This window comes from Carica papaya, chromosome 9 (genome assembly GCF_054855325.1).
Source record: "Carica papaya isolate Zhongbai chromosome 9, ASM5485532v1, whole genome shotgun sequence".
NCBI classification, from domain to species: Eukaryota; Viridiplantae; Streptophyta; class Magnoliopsida; order Brassicales; family Caricaceae; genus Carica; species Carica papaya.
This window is the reverse complement of record NC_142317.1, coordinates 31,041,689-31,059,259: the sequence shown is the minus strand read 5'-3', so window position 1 is coordinate 31,059,259 and position 17,571 is coordinate 31,041,689. Positions and strand designations below refer to the sequence as shown.

The 17,571-nt window shown below is 37.9% G+C and overlaps 2 protein-coding genes across 3 annotated transcripts in view; one reads left to right on the top strand and one right to left on the bottom strand.

The window, feature by feature from the left end:
* Positions 1-4,587, bottom strand: part of LOC110810074 (HNH endonuclease) — a 28,830-nt gene extending 24,243 nt beyond the window's left edge. For both annotated transcript variants that reach the window (XR_015816166.1, XM_088210932.1), the window contains exon 1: positions 4,129-4,587. Coding sequence is in view for 1 of the 2 variants with exons in the window: in XM_088210932.1 (XP_088067058.1) it covers positions 4,129-4,548 (420 nt within the window). In the remaining variant the exon portion in view is untranslated. The remainder of the gene's footprint in view (positions 1-4,128) is intronic.
* Positions 4,588-15,950: 11,363 nt separating this feature from the next.
* Positions 15,951-16,721, top strand: LOC148240253 (Calcium-binding EF-hand family protein). The gene has a single exon (XM_088211316.1). It carries the CDS (start codon positions 16,088-16,090, stop codon positions 16,631-16,633), a length of 546 nt encoding a protein of 181 aa, XP_088067442.1. The 5' UTR covers positions 15,951-16,087; the 3' UTR covers positions 16,634-16,721.
* The last annotated feature ends 850 nt before the right edge of the window (positions 16,722-17,571 follow it).

The window sequence follows — 17,571 nt, the reverse complement described above, 5'->3', positions numbered from 1 at the left end:
ACTCACTCCAATGACCCTCTTCCCATTTTCTGTTTCATGCAATTCTTTGACCACTGTGTTCAATGTCTTTTTTTAGTGCAAATTAGCTGAAAAGGAACCCCAGCCGCGAAGGAGGACCGCGGAGCTGCCGCACCCGGAGACCCCCTGCCGGTAAGTTTCGATTTTTCAAAATTTTCAGCTAATCGAAGTTCACTAACGTGTTTTTTCGAAGGGATACGTGTAAAACTGGGCAAAACCATATTAAAACAGCCGAAACCGGCCAGGGCAAGGCAAACTGCCGCCGTAAGCGACGGAGCCGACGCCGAAGCACAGTGGTGCCGCCGTGCCGAAATCTTAAAATTTATTAAAAATATTTTTCAACACCGATTTTAGCTTTTTGAGGTATTTTTGAGTACGTAACGGGTATTTTAATTTTTTCAAGAAAAATTCAAGAAATCCGGGGACCGTCAGGAGGCCCAGTAGGTAACATAGCGTTTTGAACACCGATCCGGATAATAATCTCTCACCCTATTCCCTGCTACGGTAAATTGAGACTTAATAATCGATAATATTGTATTTTGTGAAAATTAAAAAAAAACCCTAATAATAATTACAGGTCATTAATGGAGTCGAGACTGGTCAGTGTACGATTGCCCTAACTTGTCTGTGTTATTTATTTTTCTTATACTGAGTAAATTGCTTATTGTTCTGCCATGTGCTTCAAATTATTACTTTTAATTATTTTCTCGTTTATTGATTGTCTAATCGTTATTTTTTTCTGATTGATTGATTTAAAATAAATGTCCTAATTACGTTTCTTAATTGTTAATGTATGAAATTGTATTGTTTGCTTAAATGTCATTTAATTGATCTGTGAATATGAAATGAAATATTAGTATACGATTGGTAGTTGTTTTGTTGATAGGGATCTATATATGAAAGGCTTACTGGATATTCTGGAAAAAGGTCGACGAACCCAGTATATAGGGAAAACCCTACCGTGGACATAATCTCAGTCGGACGGGACTGGGACGTCCCATACCGGAAGGGTTTAAGAAATATGGCTCACCTTCATAGCAGACTAGGTATCGAGACGATGGTATATTTGGCGCTCATTACCATACGGGGTATGGAGACGGTCGGTTGATTAACAAATTTGGATATTGGGTTCACGCGTAGGGGGAACATCTCTATGGATCCTCAGCAGTACTAGTAAACAAGTAAAAAAGAGCGTTGTTGTTCTCATTCACTTATATATGAAATCATAATGTTATTTAAGTATTTGTTTTATAGATTGGTTTTGTAAACTCGTAACAGTAAGTAACAGTAAATATGGAATACAACGGTTTTATGTTAAATTAATTTATTTAAGAAAACAAATGGCTTCATTAGTTGTTTTATAATTTTTACCAACCTTTAGTTTACGTATAAGTGATTAGTGTGATATTCTTACTGAGCTAGTGTATCTCACTCTTCTATTAACCATTTCAGATCAAGAAGACCAGGATCCAAATCCTGATAAGCAGGAAAGTTGTGACTAGATTACCTCCTGGACCCCATCAAGAGATAGTGGAGGTTAATCCCCAATGACATTTATTTACTTATTTTTAATCATTTACTCGTTTCTTTTTACGAACCACTATAGAAAGGACATTCTCGTAATCCTATTGGACATTTTAATTTACTGTGCAAAAAATGTAAACTCTAACATTATTGTTTGCTTCCGCATCTAAAGTATGAATTCGTTTTCTTTAAATTTCGGACCTTTACACTCTTACTGATCAGTTATGAGTTGTATAAGAGTTATTGCCCGCCTCTACCAAAGGCCTAATGGATTCGACCTCCATCTTTTATGGATCTCCAAATCTGGCCCAAGCCTTCCTTCTTCATTGATCCATTCTTGAACATAAGCTAAAAGACTTGCTTGAGTTTCTTGACTCATGATCTTATGATTGGTCCACTTGGCGTAATGATATTCAATCCATATAATCCTATTGCATCTTGAGTTGAGTCCATCCTATACTCATCTCCATGTGGACGGGCTTCCTCATGAGTCGTGTCTTGATGGGTTTGAGTTGTTTCGTGATTTCCTCTCATATGGCCATGATCTCCTAAGCTCATTTAGCCGTGATTTCCAATGTGGCCGTGAGCTCCCATGTGGCCATGAGCTCTCATGTGGCTCATTATGATTTGTGCTACCTTGATCTCCATCGGATATTCTTTAAGAGATTTATATTCTTGATAGAATGGCTTCCAACAACGACCTCAATGATGATCAACTTGTGATTTCTTTAAGTCGACTTTTTGATTATGTATTTTCTCCAATAATCCTAATCGCATGGCCTAGTGTTTGGAATCCTCGAGTTTGTTGTTTTGCAAGTTTCACCTTGGTTTGATAATTGGTAACCCTACTTCTCATAATAATGGTGTCAATAAGTGCTTTTTGAAGGTTCCTATTTCTTTTAAGACTAAATTTTTTGTTCATAAAGTGACTTTGGTAGACTAAACATTAATTATATGCTTCTATAGATACACTAATTGAATTATAAATATCTTGTATAGGGTGGGCAGCCCCTTGGTTCCTTTTCTTAATTCTATCGTTCTTTTTTTCTCAAAAAAAAAACATTAATTATATGCTTCAAGCTCACAGACGAAATCAAGCTTTGACACCAGGGTTTATGGTTTAAAGCTGTGGAAACTTATAGCCATCTCTTCTTGAATTGCAACGTCTTTTAAAGAGTTTAGAACTGAATTTTTGATACTTCTCGTCTTTCTCAGATTTCTCCCAATAGAATCGATGGTTTTCTTTCTTTTGTTCATCAAATCCTGAGTATGAAGGAAAAGAATAAAGCTCTTTGGCAAGGGGCTTTTTCTGCTAAGCCATGGATGATTTTGCTACTAGATGTTTCAAAGACCAGATTTCTCCTTCTTGCATGCTTTGAAGGTAAATTATCTTTCTTGGAATCCCTTTGGGCTAAAGCTCATTGGCATTTTAAGATATTTCCTTGTCTGTGTTGTATAGAGGTTGACTGCCTATTTTTAGGAGGAACAGCAGTTTTTATTTTTTTCGGCCTCTTACTTTCTTTTCTTTTCTTTGGTTTCGGGGGAATACTTAATCCTCCTTTTGTATTATTATGTTTTCTCTTTTTATATATCTCTTCTTCTTCTACCCAAAGAGAGAAATAATATATATATACACACATATATATTGGAAATACCCTATCATTCTCATAGACAAACTGTATACAATTTTTTCATCCTCTAAGCAGAAGCTCATTAATCCGTGTTTGGCTTCAGAGCATTTGGGTTTGGGTACACGTGCTTAAAGCTTCCTCATCTACAAAAATTATTTCACAACTATCTTGCATGATGCAAACACTTCCTCCTACCAGCAAGTTGCGATTAACAATTACCTGGTTGCTCATCGTTGACATTTTAGGGATTAATGCTGCTAAAATATTCAACAATGGACCACGTCAATATTTGAGGCAAACAGCCTGAATCATTCTATATTATCCCAATTTATTTACTGTGTCGCATGTGTTCGCCTTATTTAGAATTCAGTGAATACGTCAGTACAGAAATTCTAACAACATAATCCATCCCCTCAAAGTATACTTTTAATAATACAATTCCAAGAACCATATAGTTACTAACCCAGATTCGAACACAAGTTCAGATTGTCCAATGAATTATCTCTTTGGCATTTTTGTAACACAAGCGTGTCTGGTGATTCTCACCTTGAACCAATTCCACTCCTACCTTAAATTCCAAGAACTCCAGCATTGCTATTCTCTTTGATAAAGAATAAAAATCTGTCCTAACTTCAATTGAAAATTATATCAGAAGATTTTTGTCATTCTAACCCCATCCATTTTTAGGGCGTTCTTATTTTTATTATATGGAACACCGTACAATCAAACTTGGAATATAGTAGCACAAAATCTTATTGCCAAATCAAATACAACTTCCTAGCCAACCTTCTCATCATAATCCTACATAAATGATGTTGTGAAAGATTAACTAAATCCAATATAATTTACTATTCCACCTCACAAACTCAACTCCCGCCCCAAAAACCAGAAAGCATCAACATCCAAAAACCCACATAAAAACCAATTGAAGACATCAATACGATAATAATAATACCTTGGAGAAAGGAACAATGTGATCATAATCATGGCATAAGCAGCCGGGACAGCCGACAAGCTTCCGGAACACAATGTTGCCAAGCGCGTCCCGGCGCCACCTATCTGGGTCGCGCCCCCTGACTTTCTCTGCTTTTTCCCAGCATTGTTGCTTCACACTGTACGGAAAGCTCCTAGGGTTTGAGCTCAAAACTGAGTAATCTTTCGAAATCCGTGGCTCACTAAATAAACTGGCGCTGCTACTCTCTTCTTGTGTCACCAGCTCCCACTCTGTGAGAGAAGCTGATGGGGTTAGTCTGTTTTTACGCGACCCTGATTGGGTGGCACTGGAGCCGAAATCAATGATGGGTGGATTCCGAGGAGGAGAGTTAGAAATGGAGCGGGATCGTCTTCTCGGATCTTTGCCTCGTCTCGTACTCATTTCTCCTGGTTTGTGGATGAAGCATTGAACTTTCCTTCTTAATAATTTAAATAAAATTAAATTATATGTTAATAATTTACTTTTATTTTTTATTTAAAAAACATTTGTGTTCATCTAAATTACCTTTTATTATTATTTAAATATATATATATATATAACTTATATCTCATAAAAAAAAATCTTGGCCTCTACTTAAAAAATATTTTTCATTTAGTTAGAAAAAATAATGAATTAGATATTTTTATTGATTCACGTAGAAAAAAAAATAAATGCACAATTAATTAAATATTCTTTCAATACGTGTTTATATTTGTGTTATTAATTGTAATGAGTAACATGTTTCTTATATAAAGTTAAATTATAAATTTATAATTCTCATTAATTAAATATTTAATGTCTTTATTAAATTTATATATGATTACAATTGCAAATCATAATTAAATATCTATATATTTTTTTAATTAAATGATTTAGAAAATTTAAGGTTATGTTAGTATAGAATTTGTAATAACTTAGATATCGGAGAGAGGATGGACGTTTGAGATTAAATGGGGATTCAACGGCTTAGATTTGAGGATAGACTGAGTATAAAAGGGCGGGGGTTACAGACCAACCATAGAACCCTGTTCAATAAGTGGAATGTCTTAACTGTCCGCTCTCAGGTTGGGCAGTAAGGGTCGAAGAAGGGCAATCACTCATTCTTAAAACCAGTATTCGAAAGAGTCGGGTTGAAAAAAGGGGGAAAGCTCTCTGTTCCTAGTCTCCTGTAGCTGGATCCTCCGGAACCACAAGAATCCTTAGTTCGAATGGGATTCCAACTCAGCACTTTTTGAGATTTTGAGAAAAATTGCTCTTTGGATAGCATAGTCCGATGAAAATTGTAAGCTGTGTTCGGGGGGAGTTATTGTTTATCATTGGCCTCTATGGTAGGGAGGGAGTCAGACTGAGAAGGAAAGAGGGAAAAGAAAAAATGTAACGACCCCGGAAATCCAAAAGGAAATATATAATAATTCAAGTGCGGAAGCGAAACAAAATGTTAAGATTTACATCCCTTACACAATAACTTAAAAGTACTGAACAACATTACGGAATGAATTCTCTGAAAGAAACACGAGAAATAAGAAAAATAATAGAATATAGAAAGTATATAGCATCTACTCGCAATCTTCTTGCGAATTGGGCTCTGAAACCAGGTCATCTTGATCTTAAATGGTTAAATAAAGGATGAGCTACACTAACCCAGTAAGGATATCACACTATATCACCGGCACATAAGTAAAAGTTGGTATAAAATCAAAACAACTAATGGAGCACTAAATTTAGCAAATTCGTTTATCAATCATAAAATTATTTACCGTTCACTTACCATAGTGAAATTTATGAAAACAACCTATAGAGACGATAATACCATACATATAATAACTTTATGAACAATCAGTAACATAGAACATATCATAGATTCATATCCATTAACAATAAACTAAATCATAATTGTTTCTCATTTCACCAGCCTACTAGTATCCATGAGGGTTCATAGGAGTGTTCCCATTACACGTAAACCTTTTCCTTTAACAATCTCAATTACAGAGTCGTCCCCATACCCCGTCCAGTATGACTGCCAAGATAATAAACCTCAATACCCCATCCGGTATGAGAGTGAAGCGGGCCGTCCCCATACTCCGTCTGGTATGAGCGCCAAATTACCAAGTCTGCATACCCTGTCTGGTATGAGATAACATTCACGGTAGGATTCCTTATAAACTCGGTCCATCCACCATCTCTCAGGATATCTAGTGAAGCTATCATTCTATCTGTTTATTTGATCACACCCCCTTCTTGTTTTTCCTTAGCCTCCGTTTCCAAATCAAACATGATCACATAAATAAATAAACATGCATCTAGTAATCTAATCATATCTTAAATCCCAAAATCAAACAGTGGTCAGGTAAGGCAGTGATACATGCATTTAAACCATAAAATAGATAAAGCAAATACCATCATGCTTTTAGACTATAAAATAAATTAATAGAAGTCAACAGAAAATAATGTCCGGTTTGGGCTCCATTAGCAATCCGTAATTAATTATGCACATCTATTTAATTTGTACAAAATACCGTATTATTATTTATTCAAACTTCAATTCTATGATAGAAAATAGGGTGAGAGGTCCTTACTTGATTTGACGCCGAAAAGCTAAGTGGTTTACTGCGCCTATGGGCGGTTCTTGGGTTCTCTAAATTTTTCTTCGGGAACTGGAACACGCTTATAATACATAAAAATGTCCCAAATAAATCCAAAATCAATCCTAGGGCCTACTCGGCCAATTTCGAACATGAGTCACCGTGTTCCGGTGACGGCGCCACCGCTTGCGGTGGCAGTCTACCTCGGGTCAGCCGTTTTTAGTCGAATTCGGTCGATTTTACATCGATTCCTGCGAGCACTCACGCTAAAGGGCTTCGGTGGGCCGAAAAAATATGAAAAATCGAAACTCGCCGGCGGCGGGGCTCTCCGATGGGGCGGCTCCTCCAGCTTACGTTGCGGTTTGGTGTTTCGTTTCGGTCAACCTGTAGAGAAGAAAATGGCGATCACAATGGTAGAAAAATTATATGAAATGGGAATGGGGAAGGGCCTCATCGGAGGCGGTTTGTTAAATTTTTCGTGGCAGTGCCACCGAGCTTCGTCGGTGTTTTCCAGCCAATTGGTTGGTTTTTGCACTCCGATTTGTCCATGGGTTGGTTTAAATTTGAATTTCGTGCAAAAAGAAAATTTTTTACCTTTTTTGGGGGTCGAAAAGAGTTCCGGTGCGGCGACGGGTGGCAGCGGTCAACTCCCCGACGGCTGGGTTGTCTTCTCTGACGAGGGGTTCTGGCAGCTAGAATTAGGGTTTGGGTGCGGATGGGGTTATTTATACCCATCCACTTTTGATCTGGGCAGTCTATCACTTTTGATTTGGACCGTTCATCGCAATCCAATCTGGGCTATCTGTGCGCGATTCACTCTGAGCCGTTCGCACGCGGATTACCCACATGGCTCCCCCTGCGTGGCCTCCCACGTTAGCGCCTCTGCCACTTGGCGCATCCTGATTGGTCGGGGCTGCTGACCGGGCGTTTGACGTGGTACAATTTTTTTAAATTACGTTTTAACCATTGATTTTCGATTTTTCTTTCAAAAATACTTCAATAACCCAAATTTTCACCTTTTTTTTCAAAATTATTTTCAATTTAACCATTTATCAATTTATTCAATTTTTTCCATTAAATTTAAATAAAACAAAATATAATATAATAAATTAAATTAAATAATCAAAAAATTATATTTATTAATACAAATAAAAGCTTTGGGTGGGTGTTACAACTCTCCCCCCTTAAAAGAAATTTAGTCCCTCAAATTTGTCTCTCACTCTCAATTGAACAGCTGGGGATACTAGGCTCTAAAGTCTGATTCTAGCTCCCATGTAGCCTCCCTCGGTGTGTGTTCTGCCATATGACCTTTATAAAGGAAATTTCTGGGTTGCGGAGTAATCTACTCTTTCGATCCACAATGCCGACCAGTACTTCCTCGTAGGATAGATCCTCTTGGAGTGGAAGAGGCTTGTGGGCCAAGACATGAGAGGGGTCTGGGTTGTACTTGCGTAGCATGGACACATAAAATACATTGTTGATCTTGGAAAGTTCTGGAAGTAGTACTAGTATGTAGGCGGTGGTACCAATCATGTCTAAGACTTCAAATGATCCAATAAATCGAGAGTTCAATTTCTTCCTCCTGTCGAACTTACTGATTCCCTTGAAATGAGTGACCTTAAGGAACACCCGATCGCCTTTCTCAAATTCTAAATCTCTCATTCGGATGTCCGCATAACTCTTCTGTCTTTTCTCAGCCGTCTGAATGTTCTTCCTGATCTTAACTATTTTGGATGTAGTCTCCTCTATCAGATCTGCGCCGAACAGTTTTTGATCGCCCACTTATTTTCAACAAATCGGCGATCTGCATGGGCGCCCATATAACTTCTCATACGGAGCCATGCCAATACTTGTTTGGTAGTTGTTGTTATAGGCGAACTCTATTAGGGGTAGATGGTCATACCAATGGCCCCCTAGAGTCAAGGACACAAGCTCGGAGCATATCTTCAAGTGTACGAATTGTCCTTTCTGACTATCCATCGGTCTGAGGGTGGAATGTAGTACTGAGGGACAGCTTCGTTCCCACGACTTGCTGAAAACTACTCGAAAATCGAGAAGTGAACTTAGTGTCCATGTCGGACACCACTGTCACTGGCACTCCATGCAATCTGACTATTTTTTGGATATACATTCTTGCTAACTTATCGAAGAGATCAGTCATTCTGATGGCCAAGAAGTGGAAAGACTTGGTAAGCCAGTTAACAATTACCCATATGGCATCATGTCCTGAACGTGCTTTAGGTAATTCTGTCATGAAGTCTATGGTGATATGTTCCCACTTCCATTCTAGGATCGGTAATGACTGAAGTAGTCCGTCTGGGCGTTGATGCTCTGCCTTGACCTGCTGACATACCAAACACTTAGAAGCAAAGTCAGCTATATCTCTTTTCATCCTGTTCCATCAAAATCGGGGTCGCATACTTTGGTACATTTTAGTGCTTCCGGGATGCATGACAAACTTTGAACTATGAGCCTCTGTCATGATGTCTCTTTTTAACTCATTGTCACCTAGAACACACACCCTGTCCTGAAATCTGAGCAATTCATCGGTGGAGACTCAGAATTCTGAGCTAACTCTCTGTTTTGCATCTTTCTTGAGGGCTACTAGGGCGGAATCAACGGACTAAACTTCTCTTATTCTCTAGATTAACTCAGGCTGAACGGTCAGATGACCCAAACATGTGACTCTCCTCAAGTCTTGAAACCGAACTTGTTGTGTGGCTCCAATCTGCCTGCATTCTGAAACCACCAAATAGACTAATATACTTGCACTTTTTCTGCTGAGTGTATCGGTTACCATATTGTCCTTACCCAGATGATATAATATGTCACAATCATAGTCTTTAAGAAGTTTTATCAACCTTCTCTGATACATGTTGAGATTCTTTTGAGTGAATATGTGTTTCAAACTCTTGTGATCGGTATAGATGTAAAAAGTCTCTCTATATAAAAAATGGCGCTAAATCTTCAAGGCGTGTATGATTGCGGCAAGCTCTAAGTCATGGGTGGGATAGTTTTTCTCATGACTCTTCAACTGTCTGGACTCATAGGCTATGACTTTCCCATGCTGCATTAAAACACAACCCAGGCCTAAATAGGAGGCATCACTGTAAATTATATATCCCCCAATCCACTCGGTAAGGCCAGCACAAGTCCAGTAGTCAGTCGTGTAGCACCCGGAAAGGAGGAGGAAAAAAAAAAAAAAAAAAAAAAAAAAAAAAAAGGGGGGCCACGTCAGCAGCCACGTCAGCAGGCCCGGTCAGCAGTCCCGGCCAACCGGGGCCTGCCACGTGGCAAGATCGCGTCACTCCGAAAGGAGCCACGTTGGCGATCCGCGTGGGTGCGATCCGACGGCCCAGATCAATCACGCGATCGGACGGCCCAGATTCAAACGCACGGACGGCCCAGATTCAATCAAAAACGAACGGCCCAGATTAAAACGAAACGAACGGCTGTGATCAAAAGGCAAGGGGTTATAAATAGAACCCCCACACCAGACCAAAAACCCTAGCCGCCAGCCGCTCGCCGGAGAAGACGAACCAGAGGCCGACCGCCGCCACCCGCCGCCACTCGCCGCCGCACCGGGGAAATTTCCGACCGCCGATCGAGGTAAATTTCATACCCCCGACTCGTTTTTCCCCACTGATTCCTCCTATGGCCAAATCGAAGCTGAAATCCCGGCCAAACGGCCGGAATACGCGGCCGAAGCCCAGCGGCGCCGCCGCGTCCCCTCTCGGTTTTTGCCTCCGACGAGGCCCTTCCCGGCCTCCGTTCGATGCAATTTTTATATCACCGTGATCACCATTCTTTTCTCTACAGGTTGACCGAAGCCAAATCACCAAAACACGAACTTCGCCGGAGAGTCGCCGTACCCGAGAGCGCCGCCGCCGGTAAGCTCCGTTTTTCCGTGATTTTTTGGCCCCCCGAGGGCCCTAGGGTTGTTTTCTGACAAGGACCAATGCGAGTGTGGCTGAATTCGGCCAAAAACGGCCGAAAACAGTCAACCCGAGGCGACTCGCCGCCGCCAGCGGCGGCGCCGTCGCCGGAGCACGGCGGAGCCGCCGTGCCGGAGTTGCGATTTGGGCCGAAAGAGGCCCTGGGCCTAATTTGGATTTTTTTTGGAACCCGTGCAGGTACTGTTAGCGTGTTTCAGTTTCCCGGGAAAAATTCAGGGGAAAATTAGGGACAGCCTGCAGGCGCACTGTGAATCGTATTCGAATCCCGAAAACAAGTAAGGACCCCTCACCCTATTTCCTATCACGGTATTAAAGTTCAAAATGATAAAACAGTATTTCTTGAATTAACGCATGTGTGAAATTGCTTAAGGTTGCTAATGGAGCCCGAGTCTAGTGTGATTGATGATTTACTGTTATTTGGCCTGTTTACAGCTTTAAATGCAAAATGAGGTTTGATGTGTTCATTTTACGAATTTGTGTGCATGTACTACGTTTTTATTAATTATGGGTTGAATGACTGAAAAACTGATACTGTATGTTGTCTGTTTGGTATGAATTACGATTTGCTTGTTTAAATGTGAATTGATGATGCTGATTGAGGAAAAGGAAAAATGAAAGATTGTGTAGACTGATAATTGTATTATGGGGGTCAGCCTGACTAGATATCCTGGGAGATGGTGGACGGACCGGGTCCGTAGGGAACCCTACCGGGATTGTGGTCTCACATGCCGGACGGGGTATGGAGATCTTATGGTTTTGGCACCCATACCGGACGGGGTATGGGGACGGCCCGTTTCACCCTCATACCGGACGGGGTATTGAGGTTTATGGTTTTGGCGCCCATACCGGACGGGGTATGGGGACGGCCCGTTTCACCCTCATACCGGACGGGGTATTGAGGTTCATGGTTTTGGCGCCCATACCGGACGGGGTATGGGGACGGCCCTGGAAACTGATTATGAATGTTAAAGGTTAACGGGTAGCGGAACCCCTATGGACCCCCACGGATACTAGTAGGCTGGTAAATGAGAAAAAAAAGATATGTTGTACAATGATTGAATTACAAGATGCGTGATAAGTGTTATGTTTTACAGCTTAGATTATTCAATGATTATGATAATGTTATTGTTTTTCTCATATTGTTTTCATAAATTCCACCAAGGTAAGTGGATGGTAAAAGTTTTATTATTGATAAAAGGTTTTGTTGTTAATAAACGAGTTTATTGTAAATTATGCTCCATTGGTCTTTTTGTGGTTTTCTACCCACCTTTATCTCCGTGACGGTGAGATACCGTGATGTTCTTACTGGGCTAGTGTAGCTCACTCCTTAATTAACCATTTCAGATCAGGAAGACATGGTTCCCGAGCCCGTTCCGCAGGAGGACGACGAGGGGGATGCCTAGAGACTCTGTAGTCATACGCATAGTTTATTTTCGAGTTTTCTTTCTTAGTTAGTTTAACCTTTTATATTTTAAGTACGTCTGTTTGGTTTTTCGTGTAAGGGATGTTAACTGAAATTTTGATCTCGCTTCCGCATTCGATATATTTAAATACTCATTTCATTTTTATATTTTCCGGGGCCGTTACAAGTCGCTTCTTTAGTTCTGAAAAACTTCTTCTACAGTCCTCATTCCACTTAAACTTAACATTTTTCTTTATGAGTCAGGTCAGGGGAGCAACTGACTAGAAAATCCTTCCACAAACCTGCGATAATAGCCCGCTATTCCCAGAAAGTTACGGATCTCTTTAACTGATGTCAATTTCTCCCAGTCGAGCACTGCTTCAACCTTTTTAGGGTTTACTGATACTCCATCTTTTGATATGATGTGTCCTAGGAAGGTGATCTGCTCAAGCCAAAATCCACACTTACTCAACTTTGCATACAACTTCTTTACTCTAAGAACCTGCAAAACCTGAGCTAGATGGTGATCATGTTCCTCTTTGCTTTTTGAATAAACTAGGATGTTATCGATGAACACGATAACAAATTGATCCAAGAGTTATCTGAAGACCCTGTTCATCAGATCCATAAAAATAGCTGGGGCGTTAATTAGCACAAATGCTAGACCAGGAACTCATAGTGTCTGTACCTTGTTCGAAAAGCTATCTTGGGGATGTCTTCTGTCCTGATTTTTACTTGATGGTAATCTGAACGCAGGTCTATTTTGGAGAAGACCTGCACACCCTGTAACTGATCAAAGAGGTCATCAATCCTAGAAATGGGATACTTGTTCTTGATTGTGACTCTGTTCAACCCTCTGTAATCAATACATAACCTCAACGTTCCATCTCCCTTTCTAGCAAAAGTGACTCCGGCACCCTAAGGGAACACACTATATCTGATAAACCACTATCCTGCAATTCAGTGATCTGTTTCCTCAGTTCCTTCATCAATTGTAACACCCACCCAAAGCTTTTATTTTATTTTTTTTATTAATAAATATAATTTTTTGATTACTTAATTTTTTATTAAATTAAAATAAAATAAAATAAATAAAATAATCAAAAAATTATATTTTTTAATAAAATAAAATAAAATAAAATAAAATAAAAGCTTTGGGTGGGTGTTATAAAAAACAGAAGAGAAACAGAGAGTGTGTGTGAGAGAGAGAGGGAAAATAAAGTGAAGGGAAGGACGGAGAAAGCACGAAGAAGAGAAGGAATCGAGTAGGACAAGAGATGAGTGACCAAAAATTTATTGTAAGGAGTGAGCCTGCAATGGAATTTGTGAGACAGAGGAATATGAAGGCGAGAGGTAAGAAGAATTTAGAATTTTAAACTTAACTAGGGCAATCCTTAATGAAATATCGTGTTGCAAGTCAGCTAAGGTGCACTGCGTTATGGAGACAGAAGTATGTGAGTTGTGTTAGAGGAGGAGGTGTGATGGAAAGTCGAACCCCGAGGAAGGGAGAAAGAGCATGCGTCTGAGCCGTGGAGAGGTATATGGATCTGGTAGATGAGTGTGCGAGGGAGAGAAGTAGAGTGGATTCAGGATTAGTGTTGTGTAGGCTAAGACAGAGTCTTTGAAAGGGAAATCAATGTGCAACCGAAAGGTGAGGAGAATGCGAGGGTTGTATACACTAGATGTATAGGTGTAAGCATAGGTGTGCCTGTGTGACTCAGGTGTGTGGGTGTGTGAGACCATTTGGTCGAGGGTTACATGTTTTGGTGTGCCAATATAGTAGTTGGTACCCTGCAATATGTGTATGTATAAGTACGTGGGTGTATGAGGCCACTTTGCCGGTGTTTACAGGTTCTAGTACACCGTTATGACGATTGGTGGCTTGCAATGTGTGTATGTATAGGTGCGGGTGTATGAGGCCATTGGCCGAAGCGTGCAAGTATTAGAGTACTGGTGTGATGAGTAGTGGCACATAGTGTGCATGGCAACTCGGTGCTCGACAGGGTGCTCACCTGGTCAAGTGCGTGCGAGGCCGTTGGCTGGTATTAACGGGGTTTGGTGTAGCCATTCAGTGGTCGTTTGATGCTGGGATAGCGGTGTGTATCTGATGTTGTGGTGTGATGGTGTATGGGGCCACTTAATGGCTGACATTGTGATTGTCGTTGTTGTTGGGGTGAAGCCCCATGATGCAGCAATGATGTGCGTGTGTGGTCCCTGTGGGCCAGTATTGGTTGGTGGGAATGTGAGAGACTTGTGGGTTGAGTTGAGAGGGTGTATGAGTGAGTGTATTGACTGGTAAATTGGTATTTGAATTAGTATAATACTAGGGTCAAAAGTGTAGAGTTTTTTCACATTCTGTGGCTAGTGAGTGAGGGGACTAACGGTAGAGGTAGAAGGAAGCTGGGTTTGTCATTTATTGGTAATCGTAAGAGGAAAATAGAGTGATAGAAGTAGTAGGTCATTGAATTAAGTGTGGGCGTGAGGAAGGGATGATGTGAGAAAAGAGGGCGGTTAGTAAGGAAAAAATGAGTGGCGATTGAAAAGAAGTAGAGGTGTATGATAGTAGGGAGGGAGTTTAGCTAATTGTCATTTTTTTGTTTTAGTTCTAAATTTTATCTTACTGGATTATGTAGATTCGTTACTTTTATTTTTAGATGCTTTTAAGCAGGAATTGGAACCAGAGTGCTTATCAATAGAGCACCAAACTTAAAAGAAATAGGATATTACCATTGATATTGAGACATAGTGGTATAACTAACTGAATTAAAATAGTAGTGGAACTTCCATGTGTATGGTTATATTTGCAGAATTTCTTTGAATGAAGAGTTGTATCTATTGTAACAAGACTCGATTACCTTATGGTTAATGGCTAAGAGATTTGGTTAAATATTCTACATACCTTGTTTTGGGTATGATAGTAAATATGATATCTTAATATAGTCTGAACAGTGCAGGAGTTGTCACAGAATTACCTTATCGAATTATTATGTGCTCATACTCTATTATAATAGTTAAATTTTAGTATTGCTGACCTAATATTGCATTGTAACTCCAAATTATTATTGATCTAAAAAATTCAAGATTAAATTATTAGAAATAATTCTTGGTAAATATATATATTTTCTATTCAAACCATTCAAGTTTAATTCTTGTAAACTTTATATACCCATATGAGAGAACTAACCCTTAAGATGATGTTGGAAAAACCATTTAATTCAATAACTTTTTAACTTTATAAAAAAAAATAAAAAAAAAATTATCACATAAAAGAATAAAGTTTAATTTCATCAAACCCACAACAAATAGAGAATTTATAATAATATTAAAAAAAAAATCATATTTTTCTTTTTATATGCTGAGCTTTACATGCTTTTTAAGGAATAATTATGTGAAAAATGAGATGATCAGTAAACAAAAATTCACTAAAATTTAAGTTCTGTGAGATCATTAATATTGTAATATAAAATTTTTTAGAGTAATTTAAATTAATGGAAGTATCATTCTTCTTCTGACACAATAATATAATCTTAGTTAGTATCAAAATTAAGTGATAGAAAATTTCTCTTCCTTTGCTTTTAATTATTTTCCATTCCACAACAAAATTTATAAACAATAACTGGTATTGACATACATATTTTACATTGAAAAAACATACATAAGGGTAATACGTAATCCAAATCATGATCAAACCCAATAACCAAGAAGTTTCCATGAGGACGACTTACCTTGACTTCTCAGGTCAATTTCAGAAATTATTGCAAAATTTATGAGGAATTTAAAGCAGGAAAATTTGTCATCCATCTAATTATATAACTCCTTTATGGAAATTTCTCTGGATGTGTTTAATATATTGCCCTACTTTTTCCATGGAGACTTTGTTTGGTTTTACTACCTTTTCAGGATTATGACAAAAACTCGCCAATGCTCCATTTTATATATATGTCTTGCATGTATGCATACCTGCAAGTGTTAGAGAAGAAAAACGAAGACTTACAACAAGAATGGAAGATAATACATCTGTTTATAATTCTTTAACGTTGGTAGCCGTTGTCTGTCTTCTAATCATAATCGACTTGGTCATTATCCTGCAAGATTTCTCAAACCATATTTGTTATGTTCTCCATATCTTCCCAAACTTTATTTTCTCTTCATGGAACTTTTGGACGCAAAAGAATTACGCCACTGTCGCAAAGAACCAGCTCTTTGTTGACAGAAATAGTACTGTTACAGAAACAAAAAGATTAACAGCGGAAGAACTGAGGAAGACGATGGAGAGAAACTTTGATGTGGGAGCAGATGATGTTGAAGTATTGTTTGAGGAGGAAGAACCGAGCTGGAGAGAATTGAGGGAAGCTTTTGATGTGTTTGATGAGAACAAAGATGGATTTATTGATGGGAGTGAGTTGAGGAAAGTGCTGAGTGTATTGGGTTTCAGAGAAGCTTCAGAAGCAGAATGCAGGAAGATGATAAGAGCATTTGATGAAGACAAAGATGAACGAATAGATTTCTTTGAATTTGTAAGGATTATATTTAAGAGTTTTTCTTGATTATTAAATATTATGTTTTGGTTATTAATTATTAGTTGTAAATATTTTTCTTGAAAAAAAAATCATGGGCTTTCCCTTTTTGTTTAGATGGATAAAGCATAAATTTGAGAAAAATATATATTTAATTTATATCTCAATTTTGTGAATAATAGCTAAAGTTTATATAGGAATATTGATAGCTTAAAGTAAAATAAAATATCTCATTAATTTTTTTTTAATAAAAAAATATTTCCATTTTTACACAAACTAAATATAACAAATGAATTAAACTAAAAATTTAAATTTCTTAATTAAAGAGTATTATAAATTTATATAGTTAATGTTATTCTATTTTTTAAAATCAAAAGAATATACTTTTAGGAATTCCCATTTGAAATATGCTTATATTTAAGTATTTAAATTTATCATAAAAATCTTATTTTAGAATATAAAATAACTCTATATTAAAAAATAAAAATAAAATATATAAAGTGTTTAATGCCAAATATATCAATTTGATTCTAGTAGTTTTAAGTAGATAATGTGGAAACATTTTATAACTTTTATCTATTAATTCAATCATTAGTTTTAATTTTAATACTTTTTTATTCATCTAATACTAATATGTACTTATCTACTAATAAATTAATATTTTTAAATAATAGAATAATTCAAATTCAATAAAGCATTATATGTTATTAATTTATCAGTTAAAAAGTAGATTGAGTTTGGTAGAGAATATCAAACATAATATATTTAAAATAATTAATAATGTACTTGTTAATGATTTTCACGAGAATATTAAATAAATTGATTGGACTATTTCTTGGGGTTGAATTTGATTGAGTGAAGACTCTTTTGAAACAAGAAACAAAGACCTCTTTATATATATATATATATACATACATATATTAAATAGAAAATTATTTAACTAATATATGAAGTTTAAAATTTACTAT